This window comes from Amblyraja radiata, chromosome 1 (genome assembly GCF_010909765.2).
Source record: "Amblyraja radiata isolate CabotCenter1 chromosome 1, sAmbRad1.1.pri, whole genome shotgun sequence".
Lineage (NCBI taxonomy): Eukaryota > Metazoa > Chordata > Chondrichthyes > Rajiformes > Rajidae > Amblyraja > Amblyraja radiata.
Genome location: NC_045956.1, coordinates 72,182,281 through 72,205,199, shown reverse-complemented (window position 1 = coordinate 72,205,199; position 22,919 = coordinate 72,182,281). Strand labels below are relative to the sequence as shown.

General features: G+C 41.8%; 1 protein-coding gene across 1 annotated transcript in view; it reads left to right on the top strand.

Moving 5' to 3' along the window:
• prkg2 (protein kinase cGMP-dependent 2) overlaps positions 1 to 22,919 on the top strand; it is a 112,291-nt gene that overhangs the window by 46,742 nt on the left and 42,630 nt on the right. Inside the window, exons 7-10 of the mRNA XM_033024044.1 lie at positions 1,423 to 1,500; positions 10,854 to 10,948; positions 13,951 to 14,019; positions 16,356 to 16,454. Coding sequence (XP_032879935.1) covers positions 1,423 to 1,500; positions 10,854 to 10,948; positions 13,951 to 14,019; positions 16,356 to 16,454 — 341 coding nt within the window. The remainder of the gene's footprint in view (positions 1 to 1,422; positions 1,501 to 10,853; positions 10,949 to 13,950; positions 14,020 to 16,355; positions 16,455 to 22,919) is intronic.

Here is a 22,919-nt window from a genome sequence, read left to right as displayed (position 1 = left end):
TCTACTTTAATGGTGATCCATCCCAAGGTGGAAGGAAATTAATAATTTGGAATTACATAGAATATTTGGGCAACTAGAAGACATTGAAGAAATTGACAGAGCCTAATTGTAGTACAGGTACACAACCTTTTATCCGAAAGCCTTGGGACCAGACACTTCTCGGATTTCGGAATTTTTCGGATTTCCGAATGGAAGATTTTTAGCGTAGATTAGGTAGGTAGCGCGGGCGGCTTGAAAAGTCTGGAGCGGCTGCCTCCTCCCCGGAGACCGGGGAATCATTGTAAATCATTGCTTAAATGTTAGTCAGTTAGTTTGGAGGGATTTTATGTGGTGGGGGGGGTGAAGGGGGAAACTTTAATTCTTAGTCCCCTTCCTGGTCGGAGAGGCGGGGAGCGGGCAATGCCTTACCGGGTCACCGTGCGGTAAGCTCCGGAGCGCTGTGGCCGCCGATACACAACATCGCGGAGCTGGGGCTGCGGGCGTCTGGCCGCGGGCCGCACTGGGTTTGGAGTGCCGCGCAGCCAGGGGTAGAGTTGCCGGGGTCGGAGCTACAACCGGCGCCGCCCGCGGCCGGACGCCCGCAGCCCCAGCTCCGCGATGTTGGGAGTCGGCGGCCACAGCGCTCCGGAGCTTACTGCACGGCGACCCGGTAAGGCATTGCCCGCTCCCCGCCTCTCCGACCAGGTAGGGGACTAAGAATTAAAGTTTCCTCCTTCACCCCCCCCCCCCCCCCCCCCCTCCTCACATAAAAGCCCTCCAAACTAACTGACTAACATTTAAGCAATGATTTACAGATGTTCAAGTGTCTCCCCGGTCTCCGGGGAGGAGGCAGCCGCTACAGTAGTACAGACCTGGGTTGACCGTGGGTCTTATCGGGTCAAGTTTGGCGCCAAACGCGAGCTTTGGTGTGCAGTCGACATCCTGGAAAAAAATGTCCGGTTTTCGGAGCTTTTCGGTTTCCGGAACTCCGGATAAAAGGTTGTGCACCTGTAATGAAAAGCAAAGGAAAGCGATGTTAGGAAACTAATTTATTAACATTGTACATTTAAAGCCAGAGTGAAAGTTGAGATATTTTAAAATGATGAAGATGTTGATAAAACTAATATAACAAAATATGGAAATATACTGCAGCCCCTAAGTTATATGTCTCCTACCAGGAAATAACAACGCCCAGGTTTTCTATATCTTTAAAATCTGGGAGTTACTGCTTCTGAAGTACAATTGAAGTTCAGCAGAGTCCAGCTCTGTGGAGGAATGACATCACAAGGAACCCCTCACAGTAGCAAAAGGGTTGTGAGTGTTGTGTGTGCTCACTGATCAGGCCACTGGTTTTGTCTGAGGTTCTTCTGGTCCTGTAGAGGTCAATCCAAATGTAAACACTGTAAGATCTTGAGTCTCTAATAAAACTTTTGTGTTTTACAGGAATACTATGATAAAGGGGATTATATCATCCGGCAAGGTGAGGAAGGAAGTACCTTTTTCATTTTGGCAAAGGGAAAGGTAATGTATCGTATGCTACTCAATGTACTTAATTGGAAATTATATCCTATTGCTATGCTATTAAACTCGCTCTCCACAAACTGTGCCATAAATCAGACTACATAGTTAACTGATAATGCATTATTCTTTGATTACATCTCTTCTGGGTGCACAGCAGGTCAGGCTCAAAGCGATTCAAAAATAGGTAGGAGATTCAAAAAATCAATGAGTGAAAAAAAAATCATTAAAACCAGGAAGGGAAAAGGATATACATATTGCACATTCATAACTAACTAGATCTTACTGGCCAGAATTGCAAACCCCAGATTGCAAATTTACTAGTCCTTGGGTGTTGTGTGCTGTGACTCTAAAACGAATCATTTGTAGGCAGCAACACATACCTATTGTTTGTATGCGAACAATAATAAAATGCATATTGCCTATTTAAAATACTTTCTTTTGGCAAATATTTGCACACTGATCTTTAAACACTGGACACTAGAAAGCATCAGAATTTTCAATCTCAGTCAATGTAAAGTGGCCGATATTAGCTCATCTGATCTTTTTCTCCATTGGCTTCAATGCACAACAGGCAGTCATTTAGAATTTTTCTCATTAATAAACCTACTGAAGTTGGAAGTTGCACTGATCACCTTAGGAGCTAATTGAACTGAAAGGATCATACTCCATTATGCTTAGGAGCAGTGCTTCAGCAAATTCTATTGAATCCCACCACCAGTCACATCTTTCCATTTCCACACCTTTCGAACTTCTGCAGAGCGTTCCCTCTACAATTCCTTTGTTCACTCATTTCTCCCCACCAAAACCAGCCTTTCTTCCCCAGGTACTTTCCCCAACAACAGCAGGAGATGTTATACCTGTCCCTATACCTCCTCCTTCACTTACATCCAGGGACCCAGTCCTTCCAGGTTCACGTGCACCTCATCTAACCTCAACTATTGCATCCCGTGTCTCCATTGTGGCCTCCTGTATATCAGTGAGACCATGCGTAGATTCGCCGACTGTTTCAATGAACATTTGCACTCAGTCCATCAAGGCCTGCTGGATCTCTTGGTAGTTAACCATTTTAATTCCTCTTCCCATTCCCACACTGATCTTTCTGTCCTGAGCTTCCTCCATTGCCAGAGTAAGGCCACACACAAACTGGAGAAACAGTACCTCATATTCCGCTTCGGTAGCTTACAACCCAATGGTATGAACATTGAGTTCGCCAATATTAGGTAACTACAAAATCCTCCTTTCCTCCCCCATATATCCCCCTTCTTCTACCGCATCTCTCCCATGTATCCCACCTAGACTCTCACCTATTTCACCCCTCTCCTTCCATTTCACCTACATTCCTTCCACTATCTACACAATTCGCAACTCTTCAATCCTTTTGTACACCTTCTGTCCTTTCAACTCTGACCTTTGTCCAACCATCTGCCCATCAACCCCCCCCCCTGCCCCTCACCTGTAAGTCTGAAGAAGGGTCTGAACCCAAAGTGTCACCCATTCCTTCTCTCTCCAGAGATGCTGCCTGTCCCGCTGAGTTACTCCAGCGTTTTGTATCTATCTTTGGTTTAAACTAGCATCTGCAGGTCCTTCCTACACGTTCAACCTTGTACCTGCCAGGCTTTGTCCTGCTCTTCTTCTCTTCCAGCTTTCTTTCCCCTCTACACTCATTCTGAAGAAGGGTGCCGACCCAAAACATTACTTATCCATGCTCTCCAGAGATGCTGCTTGACCCGTTGAGTTACTCCAGCACTTTCTGTTGTTTTTTGTAACCCAGCATCTGCAATTCCTTGCTTCTAAATTATTTTGTAACATGACTGTGCTGTTCAGTACGGGCGATGGTTGCAGGAGCACATCTGAGACGGGGAGTAAAGATCTGCTTCTGCAGTACTTAAAGGGCCTGAGTCTACACAATCCCCTGCTGAGGTACCCAGCAGAAAAGAGTTCTTTAAAACGTGTGGTTCTTAAAGTAAGTTGATATATTTCCTCCTCGGTTCCATTTTGACATGGGTACTCAGAACAATGTTCCATCTGCTGTTAGACATGCACAGTCAAGTTGAGTTTATTGTCATATGCACAAGTACAGTGAGATACAGGTGCAATGAAAATATCTTGCTTGCTGTAGCATCACAGGCACATAGACAGACGAACACCCAAAAGCACATTATATTTATCACTTTACTCATAACATACCTAAAAGATGTGGGTCTTCAGGCTCCTGCACCTCCTCTCTGATGGTAACAGTGTGAAGAGGATTTGGCATGGATGGTGTGGTTTCTTGATGACATATGCCCCCTTCTTGAGTGTAAAAGCTTTCAATGGGAGACCAGTGCCTGTGATGGACTGGGCTGAGTCCACCACTCTCCGCAGCCTTCTGTGTTCCTGTGGGATGGGAATGGAATAGAATGGAATACTTTATTGTCGCATGTGACAAGGCACAGTGAAATTCTTTGCCTGCATACCCAAGGTATGCACATAAACTAGCAATGTTACAAAATTTTGAGATTTTAAAAATCAAGTCTGCAATTTATCCCATCAGATAAAGCATAAAAATAAGTTTAATTTGACACCTAATTCACTTTCATATCTCAAGTATTTAAAAAGTTATGGCCATTTTCATACTGGGAAATGAGCATCTTGTTCCCTATTGATTTTCTATGGACATAACAAAAAATCTGTGACCGTGAACAGTCAAAAGCCCATAACTTTCTTAAAAATTAAGAGAACTGAATGAAATTTTCAGTTATCATAGATTGAAGCATTCTGAAACAAATATAAAATAATCTTACTTGGATGACCTGAAATTAAAGCATATAATTAGTTAGTTACCTAATTGTAGCTAATTTCAGACTTCAATTACTAGATCTAAACATCTATCCATTTCTTAATAAATGATTAACATTTTTAAATAGCCTAAATGTCCAAATAATATTCACAAATAATTCACAATAAAACATGATTTTTAAATCTCATTTACATTAATTTATAGACCAAATGGAAGGAATTTAGTGTTTAATTGCTGTAAATAAATGCCCATTTAAATCAGCTTTCTAGTGGGATCCTGTGAACGCGCTGGTTTAGAACGTTCACATTGCGGTAGATTTGTGCCCTCAAATGCCCAGAAAAATACTGCGGGATATAATGGGGCCAAAATTAGCTACTCGCAATATTAAACTTTGTATAAAGGGATCTTTAGAAGCCCTTTTTAATGTAAAAATATACAACTTACCTTCTGTGGTTTGCTTTATGAGACCCTGCGGTTGCTGGCGGTCGCGGGTTTAGAGATTGATTTTTAAACTACTATAACTATTTTACGAGGCCTTTAAAACTAATAATAGCTTTTGCGACGGGGTCTTCCAGCGATTTTTCGTTAATAATTAACTAGGCTGAACATCTTCGTTTTGAACAGCCTAGAGAAAATCGCGTTTTAAACCCGCCCCCTCTAAACGGCGCCAAAATCGCGCACACCCGCAGCGACAGATTTTCAAAGACGCTTCAGGTAGGCTTTGCAACATACCTACATAAACGCCGCTGACAAAGTTACAAAGTACCCCATGCTGGCTCCTCCTTTGTTCTTCCCCCTCCCTCCCTCACGGCAGTTCCCCTGTGCCCTCATCGACCGCCACACAGCCAACCGCGGGTAGACCCGCCAGGCTCTACCAACCAGCGACGCCCTACCGACCCACAAGGCTCCACCCCCGCCGAGGCTCCACCCCTGCCAATGCTCCACCGATCTGCAAGGCTCCGCCGCCGCCACTGCGAGTCTCCGTTGGATGCAAGGACCCACTGCCCCGCGAGGCTCCGTCGACCCGCGAGCCTTGTCGGCCGCAAAGCTCTACTGACCCAGGCAGGCTTTGCCACCCGGCTTCTCTGCGGCCTCGTGGGAGGCCATACTAGTCCACGATGTAACCTGTCAGGATACTTTCTAGTGGTTCTATCCATTCCATTACACCACCTGGGGTAAGTAAATGCCCCCTGTGCAAAGTTAATTTTTGCCTCGGTGTGAAATCGCAGAGGTATTGGTTTGCAATTGTTTTATTGGTCTGCTCTGCATTTTATATGTAATGTGCCATGGGTTGTTTATTGGAAACCACTCAACAAACATATTGTAGGATTTCTAGTCTATAATGTATATATGACAAGGTGTAACAAAATATTATTGCCAACATCACTGAGTATTTTTATTGGCATATGGGCATAGCAACTAAATATAAGCTTGTAACACCTATTTCTCCAATGATAGTTTTGGGCGGGGTAATATTATATTAAGCAAGCTTATTTGCAACATTATCATCAAGAATTATTATGAGAATCTCTATCCTACAAAAGTTTAGTGGAATAACTTTCTATTTCAAGCACTTAGAACATAGAACATAGAAAAGCACAGCATAGGTACGAACCCCTTGGTCCACATGTCGGTGCCAAACATGATGCCAAGATAAACATTTGCCTGCACATGAACCATGTCCCTACATTCTCTGCATATCGATGTCCCCATCTAAAAGCTCTTAACCACCATTATCGTACCTGCCTCCACCAATACCCCTGTCAACACATTCTATGTAAAAAAGTTACCCTCTCACTTGAAATTTCAAATAATTCAAAAGAGGAGAATTTGCATAGAGTGAATAATAGAAAGATGAAACGAGAACTTACCGCTTGAAATTTGATCTTCATTTTATGAGGTTGAAGTGAAGGATTATGTGAAGACCCCGCCAGTCCGCATGTCAAACTTTAGAGCAGCTGTATGAAACCACAAAATAGTTGCTGCCTAAGCTATAGGAAGTTTAATGAGCTTAGAACTATCGAATGATCTTTATGAGAAGTTGGGTTGGGAGTGGAGGGCACGTAATCCCTCACTTCAACTTCTCATAAAATAAAGATCAAACTTCAAACGGTAAGTTCTCGTTTAATCTTTCTATTTTATTTCGAAGTCACGTGAGTGACTACGTGAAGACTTCAAAGCTCTGTGGTTTCATGCAGTAACCCAATCTGTGTGTGAAACACTTAAACAGATAAACCATTAATTGTAGAAAAACCATGGGTTATTAATATCATGATGCTAACTTGCATACATGGCCATCGTTCTTAACCGGACCATAGTCCCAATAGACTGTTGAGTTAGACAATAACTCATGCAACACTGTGCAGAATTCTATCTGCATATATCCAGACATATTCAACCAAATTTTATAATTTATTAACACGCACTATGTAAGCCTCTTGCTGTAAGATGAAAGGGAAAATCCATTCTATTGGCTGCTAATGAGTCATCAGCAATATCTTGAGACTATTGAATAACAAAAAGGAAACTATCTTTCATCTCATAGGCACTTGTATACCTAATGACATCCCCAATCTCTGCTCTGGTGGGTATGCTGCCAACCTCAAATGTACGCAATTCTGCTCATTTTGCTTATGAGATCATTCCCATAACAAGCTACCCTAATGTCAGTTATGACGTAGAGACCAAGCCAGAGATTGAGTAAAGGCTGTGTTCTTTGTGCTGAGATCAGTTGCTGAAAGCATAATCATCTTAAAAATACTACTCCCATAAGAAAAATAGTAGAAGAATATTTGCATAATAATTTACTGATATACATCGCACACTACAATGAGTGTAGGCTATTTGAGTGGTCAAATAAAAGACCCCCTGCATAACATTAGTGAACAGCGGGTGAATAACCAATCATTTATTGTCCCACTTATGGTACTATAGAGAATGACAAAGTAGCACAAGCAATATCAATTGTGCTATCACATAAACACTTCTCTAGGCTCAAACTGAAAGCCACACAAACCTCTGTTACTTCCATTTAAAAATAACTCACATATGTTGTTCACAAGCTTCTCATACACTCGTGCAGAGCTAGCTGCCCGAGAAGACAGGCTGCCCCAGCCGTCACTTGTGACGGAGTAAATAAGAGTTGCTTCTGCCACCTTACCATGGCGTGAATGAATAGGCAAAATGGCACTGTTAAATTTCATGTTGCCTCATTTTTTATATCACAAAAGGTATCTACTGATAACCCATACGTTTTATCAACTGCAAATTTTGCATATTACCTAAAACTCGATGACACAATGCCCTTTAATCTGAGTAGGGCAGCATAGGCTTTCACCACTAGCTTTGTTATCAAAACAGCAGAATCTGTGCCTCATGTGTATAGATATGGCAGAGTATGCAACTACAAGATCGATTCTCTGAATCAGATAAATTGCTGAAAGCCAATCATCCATCTTAAACTGGGTAAGTAAACCCATGATCAGATTAACCAAATGCTAACTTGATTCGGCCTGCACCATGTTTCTGTAATCTTGAGAAGTATCAGAAATATACCCCTCTAGTCCTTGGCCAGACCTGTCACTGATTGCACTCGGAACCCCTGTTCCTCTATTGACCATACGGACGGAAAATGTTTTGGCTTCTCTTGCCGCGGAAGATGCATTATCTAGTTATTCATACATTTCGCTGATAACATATAATCAGAACCTAATGACTAGAGCTGAAACCACATTCTCCCTATAAATACATTGTTGATTCACAACGAACCTGCAGGTCAGATATAAATTATATTATATGTCAGACCAGCTTCCTGCTGGTAACTACCTATCCCAGAGAGGATGGCAATGATGATTCAAATGAACCAGCAACTCTACTAACTGAGGAGAAATAAACCATGTGTTGAGGAAGACTTCAACTACTTCATTCTACTGAGCAGTCTGATAACCTCAATCACAGATGATGAGGCAGTGCTTCCCTGGTCAATATGACCCATATGGCCAGCCAGTTCCACAAGACAGCCATGCTGCCAGTAAACCCAAACCTGGGCGACAGACTGCTCCATTTCGGAGTTTACGGAGGTTAATAACGAGACCTTACTTACCAGCGTCTCTGACTCCGGGTCGATTTGCTTGTTGGAGCTTCAGCGAGGTTCCATTTGCAGACCCTGTCTGTCATGCTTGTCATTTCTGTTAGATAGCTGCTGCCGCTGGCCAACTCCTCGTGTAATGGCTTGTCAGTCCCCGAGGGAACAGCAAATTTAGAGGCAAGAGCAGGCAGCTCTTCCTTATGCGATTCTCACACATCATGCATTCAAGCATGGGATTAGGGCACATAGTCATGTTCAGAGTCATGTTCAGAGTCAGTTCCATACTGATCTCTGACACTCTCATAGAGTGGGAGAAATAGTGCACCCCGAACCAGGCGTTGCCACATGCATATGCCTCAGACTGCCTGTGCATGCTTCCGTAACAGAGCATATTTTGTGACACCATCTCCGATAGTCTTTCGAGTGGGAGGAATATTCCAACCCTGAACCAGGGGTAGCTACAGGCATATGACTTGAACTGCCTGTGCATGCTTCCGTAATACGGAGCATAATATTTGGCATCATCTCCATCACTTCTTCATCCGAGTGGGAGGAATTTTGCAACCCTGAACCAGGAGCTGCCTCAGGCATGTGTGCATATACTTTGGCACCATCTCCACCACTCCTTTCATCCGAGTGGGAGGAATTTTGGAACCCTGAACCAGGTGCTGCCTCCGGCATATGTGCATATCCTTTGGCACCATCTCCACCACTCCTTTCATCTGAGTGGGAGGAATATTGTAACCCTGAACCAGGAGCTGCTGCCTGACATGCATTCGTAACAGCGCCTCTGGCCCCCATATGACTCAGATGAGCCGGTATTATAATCAGAGTCACTTCTTCCCGATATTCCGCTAGACAGAGTGGGAGAGTGGGAGAAATACTGCAACCATGCACTAGGTATAGCTCCGCAGGTGTCTGACACAGCTGAAAAAAGGCTTCCCAAGCCAGGAGCTCTTTTCTGGCGCCTCAGTGGAGTTCCTCCGAACAGCCACCCATTCCAGTGGAGTATCATAATGTGTCAAAAGCAAGTCAAATTTTTAAATATATTTTTTGATCATAAATGTCCTATCTGCTGCGATAGTCACAAACGTGACTGAACAGCAACTGCCCATTTTTAACTACCTTAATCATTTAATTTATGTAATATATCACTATATGCTGATACCAGCATATGCTGCCTCAGCAGCATTTCTATGTTAAATTTATAGACACTATGGCAGACTGTTCAGCAGCATTTCTATTTAAAAAAATTTAGGCGCTATTGGCAGACTATAATGCTGAACCAGCGTATGCTGCCTCAGCAGCATTTCTATGTTAAATAATTTATATAGGCACTATGGCAGCCGACCACTGCCCTGGCCGCAGCTAACACTGTAAACTTAGCAGTGACACGAAAAGTAGCCGCTATATTAATACACCGTCTGCTGCTATTTTTGGCAGCGAGCTCCCAAGCCGTACCGGCAGCCCCAACTCTTAATGGAGTTCCATGATGGCTAAAATCTGGCCAACAATAATGAAACCGAGTTCCTCTGGAGCTTCCACGGCGGCCTCCGATAAATCGGCCACCTGCTCCCGTACGGAGATCCAATGGCGACAGCCGCTAAACCTCCATCAGCTACTTTGGGACCGCTGTCGCAGCGGCCCGCTGAAAGTAAAATTCACTTACCTGCCAGAGCAGTTGCGAAATACAATTTCCAGTTTCCAAAGCTTAGGCATTGGGGTCCCCGACATGAAACCAATCGAGGTAATAAATTCCCTCTTGGGCCTTAAATTGATTCCAATGGGTGGATCACTTATTTTGAGGCTACACTGGTAACTGTTACCACACGGCATTATGTAAGGCCACCTGAGAACTGCTAATCACCTCATTCTGTAAGTGCTAATGGATGGACTTCGTGTGACAGTACTTAAAGGAGGTGCAGCATAAGTCTGCAGCTGCTGTTTTTGATACAAACTTCCATTCCTTAAGTTTTCTTAAATATCTTGCAGTGTAGTTAAATTATAGACCTTCGTGAAATGTATGTATCCTAACAGAGAGATCAAAATTATTCTTCCATCACATAGTGACTTCACATCTGTCTTTAAAGTGGCCACTTTTACCAAAACCTGTTGATCATGGGTGTTCTGTCACAGTGAAGGTTTGTAAGTCGGGGAAATTGTAAATTATCCCTAGAGTTTAGGATAGGATAGTGCTAGTATACGGGGCGATTGCTGATTTGCGCGGACTTGGTGGGCCTAAGGGCCTGTTTCCGCGCTATATCTCTAAAGTCTAAAGCCTAATGTCTACAGTGAAGATTTCTGTCCACTGACATGTCCCTGTTTAAATGGGCAGGTTAGAGATGTTTGTTGTCTCACTTTGTTTTATTTGTATCCCCTCACCTACATGCCACCATTTAAAATTACATATTTGAAATGTTAATTAAAATTTGGTGAATACTGTTTGCTAAATTTACTAAACTTTATCACCATTCATTTTGGTTTTAGGTTAAAGTCACTCAGAGCACTGAGCTCCATCTGGAACCAAAAACGATCAAAGTCCTGCAGAGAGGAGAACACTTTGGGGAAAAAGCTCTGGTCAGGTTGGTAATGTAAACAAGTCAGACATGCTTGTCTCTATTCTCCAGCACTAAATTCGGACAAAAATTTAATTGCCATACTCACTTTCACAAACTTAGTTGTGTTGATTTCAGGGGAACCTAATGCACTGCAGCCCATCTTCGTGCAAACGCAAGCCTCTTCTAAAGACTTTAACTCCGAGCTTCCCTTGAGGAGATTCAGCCTTGTATCTTGGCAGTAAGATGAAAATCAATCCCATTAGTTTCAACAAAAGCAGATTTTGAAATATATGTTTCAGTAATAGACAATAAAGTTTGGGTGGTAAGTTAATATGAATTACTTGTTTGAGTGCTTTGGACAGAAAGATAAACCTTGTATGGCTAGGTAGCTCAAGAGTAGTACTCAGGTGGCAATACTTCTGCCAATGTTGAAAGCAATTGCAGGCCACTGGTACCTTCACTCTTTGGGGAGGATTCCAATCCTATTTGCCAGTTGAACCTAGACATGGGCAGATGTGCAGAAGTTGCTTATTGACCTGCCCAGGCATTACTGGTCGTTGACTATGGGCCCTCCTCTGTTATGACTGCCCTGCTTACAAATATCGTATATTTGAACAAGCTCCCATAAATGTTATTGAATTCAAAGGAGAACCATTCTTGAAAAAACCTGTTTATATGGAATTATCAGACACTTATTTTCTCTCAAGAACACCGGCTACCAGTTTCACCGTAGGAGGCCACTTAAGAGTGTTGCTTAAGAAATTAACAAGCAATCGCTTTTATTGGTACCAGTGCAGCAATATTGATTGAATAATGTAACATCAACTGATATTGCAAGGTCATTGACACAAACTATTGAACGTGGGACCACCTGATTCTGTACCATTCATGTTCATGTTAACTGGCAATCATTAACGCCATTCATTACAATACAGTGGAGGTATAGTTACTCTATTCAGTGATAATCTGTATTTTCCAACTTGGACAAAATCAACTCTTGGACATCGGTAAATCAACTTTGGCGTTGACCCTACGTAATCAAAGCTTTACCAATTATCAAACACAAGGTAGCTCCACGTACCAATTCTATTACACATGTAGTTTTAATGAGTTGCTCGAGTATGCGATTTTTTTATTCATCCTTCCTTGAAATGAGATTTCATAAAGACACACAAGCTAAAATAGGCTTGGCCTTATTTCTGGAGAAGCATTTGAGTTTCAAGTTCTCCCAGCCCAGAGATGCCTGGGATACAAATCAGATTGAGATTTACCTTGGAAAACTTTTGCTTATACTTTATTTAACACTAATATCAAATTTGAGAACAAACAAAAATATTCCTTAACTTAAGAAAACCTTTTTAATTGTGGTTTAATCCTTATATAATTGTGGCTTAAACCCTCCAAACGACATTAATATACAACCACCAGGCTTCATGGCCACTTTTTTTGTTGGGCTAATCGTGGCAATAGCATTCCTGTACTAACTCCAGGAAATGTGTTGAAGTCAAAGGCATTTTCACCAGCGCATTTTAAAGCTACAATTAGGCCAGAGGGTAAATCCCACAATCAGGCAGGAAGAAGGGTTTCGGCCCAAAACGTTGCTTATTTCCTTCGCTCCATAGATGCTGCTGCACCCGCTGAGTTTCTCCAGCATTTTTGTGTACCTCCAAGAGATTGTCATTAGCAGTAATAAGGCCAGAGATTGATCAGAAGCTTAGGTCACATTGCACAGTACCACAAGCTGATGGACTTTTTAAGTGCAATAACATTCTCAGAGGAAACTGTGGATGATAGGTAAAATTCAGCAGCAATATCCTGGTGACATCACTTTAAATCTCAGACTATTTTCTGCATCAGTTTTCAGCATGATGTGCGCAATTGTTCTGAGCACAGTATGGAAGGTGTGGATCACAATCTATTGGTCCAATGTCGGTCACAAAAAAACTGAAGCAAGACCTGCACTGTGATGTTGATATCACAAGTGGGATAGGCGACGGCCAAATGAAATTTACATCAGGGTAAACCACAGTGGGATGTACCCAGTCCAATGTCCCGATGAGGGTGACATTCATCAGAGGTGTGTAGGAAGGAACTGCAGATGCTGGTTTACACCAAAGATAGACACAAAATGCTGGAGTAACTCAGCAGAACAGGCAGCCTGTCCTGAAATCTGTCTGAAGAAGAGTCTCGACCCAAAACGTCACACATTCCTTCTCTCCAGAGATGCTGCCTGTCCTGCTGAGTTACTCCAGCATTTTGTGTCTATGCAAATACTTTAAAAAACAGCAAATTTTGCTTTTAACTTACATTTTATGCTGAAACAGATACAATTGGACCAATTTTCTAGGCATTTTAGATCAAATCAACAGTTAGAAAAGGATAGACATCTCTAGTTCTCTAGATTCCCTCTCCTCTGACCCTCAGTCTGAAGAAGGATCTCGACCCGAAACCTATTCCTTTTCTCTGGAGATGCTGCCTGATCTGCTGAGTTACTCCAGAATTTTGTGTCAATCTTCAATGCAAACTAGCATCTGTTCCTTCCTACACACAAAGTTAGAAAAGGAATGAAAGGACTCAAATTGTAATAGCACTGCAGAGAATTTATCAGCTTGTTTTCTGAGGTGTAAAACTTCAGATGTTGCACTTCCCTCAGGGGGTCAGAGAGTGTAGATCAGAAAAACCAATGGCAGCACAGTCACCCAACCTCCACCTGCAATTCAAATGCAATCCCCTGCGGAGAATGTGGCTGGTAAATGTTCCCATATCAATTCATCCATCCCCTTGTACTTCGGACAGAGAACCAGGCAGAGTTGTTAATTAATCTCGGCGAATAAAAAAACTGATTAACAAACCAGTAAACAGGCTCAGATGGGAAAGTCTGTGGGGGTGAGAGAATGCTTGACTTGATGCATAGGTTATTCTGTTTGAAGGCGAAGAGTTGAATTTTCAGGATGACAGATCTCAGTCTATTTCAAAGCAGTGTTTGATATGTTTCTGAAATACTTTTGGTCTTTTATCTTTCACAGTGATGATGTCAGGTCAGCTAACATAATTGCTGATGAAAATGGCGTGGAATGTCTTGTCATAGACAGAGAGTGAGTTTTGTACAGGTGGTAAACCCTGAACTTTCGAGTTGAAGGAATTAAACTCTTGTAAACTGCTCATTTGCTCATTAAATGAAGATGGCAGAGTTTTACCAGGCAAACTGTTGTTCTAGAAGGAGGACATCTTTACCAGCCTCTCAAAGGCAGATAAGCATGGGAAATAACCTCTACCCTTGCAAATGCTAAACAAAGCTTGAGAATGTATTAAAAAAAAAAAAACTTTCCCCCTGTAGCGAGATTACATGTTGCAGATAGCAGAGCATGCAGCATAAACCATCCACCTAAAGACAAATATTAAAAGCACAGCCAATGAAATGAGCGTGTATTTCAACTAATCCACTTCCACACAACCCTCAACCCTATCAAAGAAAGATACAGGAATTTGAGACAGGAAGGATATCCACAGATGCCTCATTGAAAGGGGGCTTAGCATAGGCTTGTTGAAGATTGAATAGATTACAACAGTGCGATGCATGAGGCACAATCCTATCATAGGAAAAGGCCTCGTTGCAGATTTGGAGGAGCAGACAAATCCATCACATGTGAAATTATTTGCTTTGCTTTGGTTCAAGTAATTTACATTTTCATTGTATTATTCAATAACAAATTTCCATGAAACAAAATTGCTTGTATCTAAAATTTGAGCTCGTGAATCATAAGTGAATTTAACATCTTTCCTCAAAAGCAAAAAAAGTTGCCTATATTGATATTATTGCCACTCTGCAATCATAGAGTTGTGGAGTCACGTATATCAGGTAGTGTGAGGGTGAGCAGCATTGAAACCACTGAAGCTCGAGGAGGTGGCTCATTGCACAATTGTCTGCATTACTCAATCTACCTTTGTAGTACAGTGGAGAACCTACTATAATTTCTCCCCCTTACCACAATTAGTCAGAGGAAGTGTCCTGGCTTGAAACGTCACCCTTCCATGTGTACCTGATGCCGCCTGACTCACTGAGTTACTCCAGCACTTTGGGGTTTTTTTTATAACTAGCATCTGCAGTACCTTGTGTCTATTAATCTACCATTACTTTGTCATGGACATTTTCACAATTGCTCGATTGTTGTTATGTATGCTGAGTTTTGGTGCAACATTCAGTTTGCTTTAATTTTGAACACTTCGTTTTTCTGAACAAAATGATAGAATACATCAAAGGTGAAATTATTTTCTTCATTGCTCTGGTCCAAGCAGTCACATTTTCAGCATATTATTCAATAATAAACTCCCATGAAACAAATTTACTTCTACCAGGATCATTACATATCTGAACATTTGAGTTCGTGAATTATAAAATCAGAAATAAGTGAATTTAGCACGTTTCCTCAAAAATAAAAAATCCCTATATTGTTATTATTGCCACTTTGCAGTCATACGGTTGTAGTCATCGAGTTGATCAGCACAGAAATGGGACCTTTGTCCAACCATATTCATGCCAATCCAATTGCCCATCTACACTAATCCATTTTTTTCTATGCTAGGGCAGTATCTTTCCATATCTTCTATTTATGCCTCTTAAGAATGGCAGTTATATCTGATTCAACCTCCTCTAATAGCACATTCCAGATATCGTTTTTAAGAAAGAACTGCAGATGCTGGAAAAAAATCGAAGGTAGACTAAAATGCTGGAGCAACTCAGCGGGTGATGCCCCTGTCCCACTTAGGAAACATGAACGGAAACCTCTGGAGACCTTGCGCCCCACCCAAGGTTTCCATGCAGTTCCCAGAGGTTCCCGGAGGTTTTTGTCAGTCTCCCTACCTGCTTCCACTACCTGCAACCTCCGGCAACCACCTGCAACCTCCGGGAAACGCACGGAAACCTTGGGTGGGGCGCAAAGTCTCCAGAGGTTTCCGTTCAGGTTTCCTAAGTGGGACGGGCATGAGGCAGCATCTATGGAGCGAAGGAATAGGTGACGTTTCAGGTTAAGACCCTTCTTCAGACTAAATTCCAGATATCAACCACTCTTTGTAAAATATTTACTCCTTCGATCTCTTTAAAACTCCTATCTCTCTATTTTAAACTGTGTCCTCCTGTGTTGATACCCTACCATGGTTTTTTTTAATCAGAACAAACATTACAATCTTCTTGTTTAAATATTATATCTGTTTACGTATATTTATCTCAAATCCCGACACCTGAAAATTCCAGTGTTCTCCCATCTTAACTCTGATATTTCTGCAGAACCACCCAAAATATATCAGTTCCAGAATTTATCATCAGACGAGGAATATTTCCAATCTGCTGAAATAAATCCAGTACAAAAAGAAAATCAAGGTTTTAAGAAACAATAATATGTTAATTATTTACTTATCCTGTTGTATTTGGTAGAACATTCAATCAAACAGTTGGAACATATGATGAACTCCAAAACTACCTGCAGGGCTATGTGGCAGAGTTGGCGAAAGATGATGAGAAGAGACAAGCCAAGTAAGTCGTTCTTATCATCAACGTATATTGAAAAAAAAAAGTAAAAATACCCACAGTTAGCACTGTTATGGATAGGGACTAACATATTTAGACATATTCACTTGTATAAACCACCCATTGAGACAGATGAAAATGATCTATATTGATATAGACCTGTGGGACGAAATGCTGGAAATATACTGCTCAATTAATTTATGTCTGTCAGCTCAGAGATGGTTTGCTTTTGTATCACAATCTCAGTGAAAGTTTCACGTCAAAGACCTTAAATCAATTGAAAAATCATAGCAGTGTCTCTCTCCACAGATGCTGCCTGACATGCAGTGTATTTCAACATTTTCTGGGTTTTTTCAGATTTTCATTTTTGGCATCATTCAGCTATTAAGAAAGAAGTGGTGCCAAACTTGCAGTTTATTGCGTAACGCTTATCAAGAGGTGTGCCTTGTTGAGTGATAGCACAGGGCCGCATTATTGATGTTGCCGCACCTCTTAAGGGGAAAGTATTTACTGCTTTCAATCTGTTGCCAGAAATCATTTTAAAGTTTTATGGTGAAAATCTTAGCAGAAGAGGGCAGAAAGCAGGTACCCCAGTTTTCAGTGTGATTCTGGTTACTTTGTCATATAAAATAGAGAGGACGTTTGAGTTTAATATGCGCAGGGACCAAATAGGCTTCTCTGTTTTTCTCTGAATCAAGAGTGAGATAAATTATTCACCAGATCAATCACGTGTAGTGAAGCATGTCAGATGTGGCAAAGAATGTTTTCATGACATACTACATGTGATTAAAGCTAGCGAGGTAATTAATAGTTTTCCCCTGGTGTGCCAAATTTCATTATGGGAGTAACAATCAAACAGCCAGGTTTACTATCTAGAGAATGTAGTACTATCTAGAGATATGTGTTCAACTCTCACCATGACATGGCTATGTACAATCTATGAATTAAATAATCCGGATAAGTCTCCATGAAGGGACGGAATTGCTGTTAAAGTCCATTTATTCTAATATTTTAGGGTAGGTTTCAGCTTCCATTGCAGCACAGGCAGAAACAATGTAGAGACTTTGCTGCTGTGCAGTGTCAAACTAGGGCTGCCGTGGTTTTACATGCCCATATTTAAAGGAGCTTTCTGTGCTTTATGGAACTCCAGCAATTTATTAAAATTACTGAGACACCTGCCAGGCCAAGTAGTGTTCAGGTACTCTGTCTAAGCATATTTTATTGCATCAAAACTGCTGTCAATCTGAAAATTGATGTTGTAATCTTGGGAGTAAGCGTGGTAATACCTTTTTTCTTAGTCCTGGGGCATTAAAATCTCTTGTGCGCCTCCACTCTCTTCCAGAATGTAGTTAGCTAATCCAATATGGAAAAAGAGTAACCCAACCTCCACATAAGGTGTCACACTGACAGTAATATGTATCCACTATTACAGGTGGAGGTATAGTGCCAAGCATAATCCGATGTTAAACATAACAAAGTGCATCGCTCTTTGTTATTTTACAGGTTAGTTTAATATTTAATGGTGCAAAGAGGAAATGATTATCAGAAAATGGATTTGAACATTCACTGTTGGTAGTCTAGACCCTGAGCCATGTGAAGTACTGGCATAGGTTCTTTTTAAATGAGAATTAACCACTTGTGTGTTTTGCTGCAATAGGAAGTATTTCCTCTGTTACAATCTCACCGATTGCTTGTGGAATGTTGTTTTGGTTTGTACCTTATGCTATATGAAGCATTTCATTTGTACTATGGATTTCCATACATCCTTTGCCTTATCTCTTTGCAAAATCTGTAATTTGTATATTGGATGCAAATTTCAATCAGTGACGGAAATATGTTGTTTTGTTAGACAATAGGTGCAGGAGTAGGCCATTTGACCCTTTGAGCCAGCACTGCCATTCAATGTGATCATGGCTGATCATCCATAATCAGTACCCTGTTCCTGCCTTCTCCCCATTTCCCCTGACTCCGCTTTCTTTAAGAACCCTATCTAGCTCTCTCTTGAAAGTATCTAGAACCGGCCTCCACCGCCCTCTGAGGCAGAGAATTCCACAGACTCACAACTCTCTGTGTGGAAAAGTGTTTCCTCATCTCTGTTCTAAATGGCTTACCCCTTATTCTTAAATGTGGCCCCTGGTTCTGGACTCCCCCCACATTGGGAACATGTTTCCTGCCTCTAGAGTGTCCAAACCCTTAATAATCTTATATGTTTCAATACGATCCCTCTCATCCTTCTAAATTCCAGAGTATACAAGCCCAGCCGCTCCATTCTCTCAGCATATGACAGTCCCACCATCCCAGGAATTAATCTTGTGAACCTACACTGCACTCCCTCTATAGCAAGAATGTCCTTGCTCAAATTTGGAGACCAAAACTGCACAGAATACTCCAGGTGTGATCTCACTCGGGCCCTGTACAACTGCAGAAGGACCTCTTTGCTCCTACACTCAACTCCTTTTGTTATGAAGGCCAACAAGCCATTTGCTTTCTATTATTCTAAAAATGTCTCTGTACCCATCTTTAGTTTTTCAAGGATAGTCAAATGAGTTTAATTAGGGACACTGTTGTTAGTACACCCATGCATTGCTTATCTTATAGTTTGGTACTGCTAAGGAAATAGAAAATCCTTAATGGGCTTTGTGCAGTTTACAAGACACCTTAACATCCCAAATATGCAATATCAGAGAGTGCAGTAAATGGAGAAGTCAACACAAAGGCGCAGTGTTTAGGATCGGATTGTCACTGTAGGAGCCAATTTATATACCAAGGGAACTTCAGAGTAGTGCAAAACAGTTATCAGATATGCTGTCATAGGAAGAGTGGAAATTGGGGGTTGATTCTTACACTTCATCCAGTGCTCATTTGACATAATGGCAGAAACATTCATCAGGTCAGACAACATATGTGGAAAGAGAGTACTGTTATATGGTTACCACATCTGATGGGAACGCCAGAGGAAGCTGCCACTGTTAATATACCATGACGTGGAATACAGTTAATTAGAATGGAAGGTGAGAAAGGTGCAGCAGTGCAGGGGGGTTGCACAGTGGCATAGCTGCTGGAGCTGCTACCTCACAGCTCCAGTGACTCAGGTTCAATCCTGATCTCTGGTGCTGGCTGTATGGCGATTGTGTGTTCTCCCCACGGGTTTATACTGAGTTCCGGGTTCTGTGGTTTCTTCCCACAAACTAAAGGCGAATGGATTTAAGAAATGTAAGAAAGGTGGATGAATTTAGAGCCTGGATTGACACCTGGAAGTATGATGTTGTGGCGATCAGTGAAACATGGTTGCAGGAGGGCTGTGATTGGAAACTAAATATTCCAGGATTTCGTTGCTTCAGGTGTGATAGAATTGGAGGGGCAAGAGGTGGAGGTGTTGCATTGCTTATCAGGGAAGATATTACAGCAGTGCTTTGGCAGGATAGATTAGAGGGCTCGTCTAGGGAGGCTATTTGGGTGGAACTGAGAAATGGGAAAGGGGTAGCAACACTTATAGGGGTGTATTATAGACCGCCAAATGGGGAGTGAGAATTGGAAGAGCAAATATGTAAGGAGATTGCAGATATTAGTAGTAAGCACAAGGTAGTGATTGTGGGAGACTTCAATTTTCCATACATAGACTGGGAAACACATTCTGTAAATGGGCTGGATGTGTTGGAGTTTGTAAAATGTGTGCAGGATAGTTTTTTGCAGCAATACATAGAAGTACCTACTAGAGAAGGGGCGGTGCTGGACCTCCTGTTAGGAAATGAGACGGGTCAGGTGGCAGAAGTATGCGTTGGGGAACAGTTCGGGACCAGTGATCACAATACCATTAGTTTCAATATAATTATGGAGAGGGTCAGAACTGGACCTAGGGTTGAGATTTTTGATTGGAGAAAGGCTAACTTTGAGGAGATGCGAAAGGATTTAAATGGAGTAAATTGGGACAGTTTGTTTTATGGGAAAGATGTGGAAGAGAAATGGAGTACATTTAAAGGTGAAATTTTAAGAGTACAGAATCTTTATGTCCCTGTTCGGTTGAAAGGAAATAGTAAAAATTGGAAAGAGCCATGGTTTGCAAGGGAAATTGGACACTTGGTTCGGAAAAAGAGAGAGATCTACAATAATTATAGGCAGCATGGAGTAAATGAGGTGCTTGAGGAGTATAAAGAATGTAAAAAGAATCTTAAGAAAGAAATTAGAAAAGCTAAAAGAAGATATGAGGTTGATTTGGCAAGTAAGGTGAAAGTAAATCCAAAGGGTTTCTACAGCTATATTAATAGCAAAAGGATAACGAGGGATAAAATTGGTCCATTAGAGAGTCAGAGTGGACAGCTATCTGTAGAGCCAAAAGAGATGGGGGAGATATTGAACAATTTCTTTTCTTCGGTATTCACCAAGGAGAAGGATATTGAATTATGTGAGGTAAGGGAAACAAGTAGAATAGCTATGGAAACTATGAGATTCAAAGAAGAGGAAGTACTGACACTTTTGAGAAATATAAAAGTGGATAAGTCTCCAGGTCCGGACAGGATATTCCCTAGGACATTGAGGGAAGTTAGTGTAGAAATAGCAGGGGCTATGACGGAAATATTTCAAATGTCATTAGAAAAGGGAATAGTACCGGAGGATTGGCGTACTGCGCATGTTGTTCCATTGTTTAAAAAGGGTTCTAAGAGTAAACCTAGCAATTATAGACCTGTTAGTTTGACGTCAGTGGTGGGCAAATTAATGGAAAGGATACTTAGAGATAATATATATAAGCATCTGGATAAACAGGGTCTGATTAGGAACAGTCAACATGGATTTGTGCCTGGAAGGTCATGTTTGACTAATCTTCTTGAATTTTTTGAAGAGGTTACTCGGGAAATTAATGAGGGTAAAGCAGTGGATGTTGTATATATGGACTTCAGTAAGGCCTTTGACAAGGTTCCTCGTGGAAGGTTGGTTAAGAAGGTTCAATGGTTGGGTATTAATGGTGGAGTAGCAAGATGGATTCAACAGTGGCTGAATGGGAGATGCCAGAGAGTAATGGTGGATGGTTGTTTGTCAGGTTGGAGGCCAGTGACTAGTGGGGTGCCACAGGGATCTATGTTGGGTCCACTGTTGTTTGTCATGTACATCAATGATCTGGATGATCGTGTGGTAAATTGGATTAGTAAGTATGCAGATGATACTAAGATAGGTGGGGTTGTGGATAATGAAGTAGATTTTCAAAGTCTACAGAGAGATTTATGCCAGTTGGAAGAGTGGGCTGAAAGATGGCAGATGGAGTTTAATGCTGATAAGTGTGAGGTGTTACATCTTGGCAGGACAAATCAAAATAGGACGTACATGGTAAATGGTAGGGAATTGAAGAATGCAGGTGAACAGAGGGATCTAGGAATAACTGTGCACAGTTCCCTGAAAGTGGAATCTCATGTAGATAGGGTGGTAAAGAAAGCTTTTGGTGTGCTGGCCTTTATAAATCAGAGCATTGAGTATAGAAGTTGGGATGTAATGTTAAAATTGTACAAGGCATTGGTGAGGCCAATTCTGGAGTATGGTGTACAATTTTGGTCGCCTAATTATAGGAAGGATGTCAACAAAATAGAGAGAGTACAGAGGAGATTTACTAGAATGTTGCCTGGGTTTCAGCAACTAAGTTACAGAGAAAGGTTGAACAAGTTAGGGCTTTATTCTTTGGAGCGCAGAAGGTTAAGGGGGGGACTTGATAGAGGTCTTTAAAATGATGAGAGGGATAGACAGAGTTGACGTGGATAAGCTTTTCTAAGAGTAGGGAAGATTCAAACAAGGGGACATGACTTGAGAATTAAGGGACAGAAGTTTAGGGGTAACATGAGGGGGAACTTCTTTACTCAGAGAGTGGTGGCTGTGTGGAATGAGCTTCCAGTAAAGGTGGTGGAGGCAGGTTCGTTTTTATCATTTAAAAATAAATTGGATAGTTATATGGACGGGAAAGGAATGGAGGGTTATGGTCTGAGCGCAGGTAGATGGGACTAGGGGAGAATACGTGTTCGGCACGGACTAGATGGGTCGAGATGGCCTGTTTCCGTGCTGAAATTGTTATATGGTTATATGGATTTGTAGAATAATTGGTCACTGTAAATTACCTCAAGTGTATAAGTGAGTGGCAGAATCTAGGAAGAGCTAATAATAAAATAGATGTTTTTGTAGAAATGGTGTGAACGGGTGCTTAATGGTTGACAAAGACTCAGTGGGCTGAAGGACCTGTATGAGGCTGCATTGTGGCGAGGGTCCCATGTTCATACGGGAGAGCTGGTCCCCCAACGCAATATTCCACCACTCCACCAATTCCAATATTGGTGGCCAATGGGGGGGGGGGGGCTTTCTGGAGCACTGGTATGGGTGTTGTGGGCAGAAGGGACTGGTCTCCAGAGGGCTAGTATGGACATTGTGGGCCAAATGGATTCTTGGGGTGGCAACTCAGTCCCTCAAGCTGTGCTGGCAGCTCACACACGGCTGGTG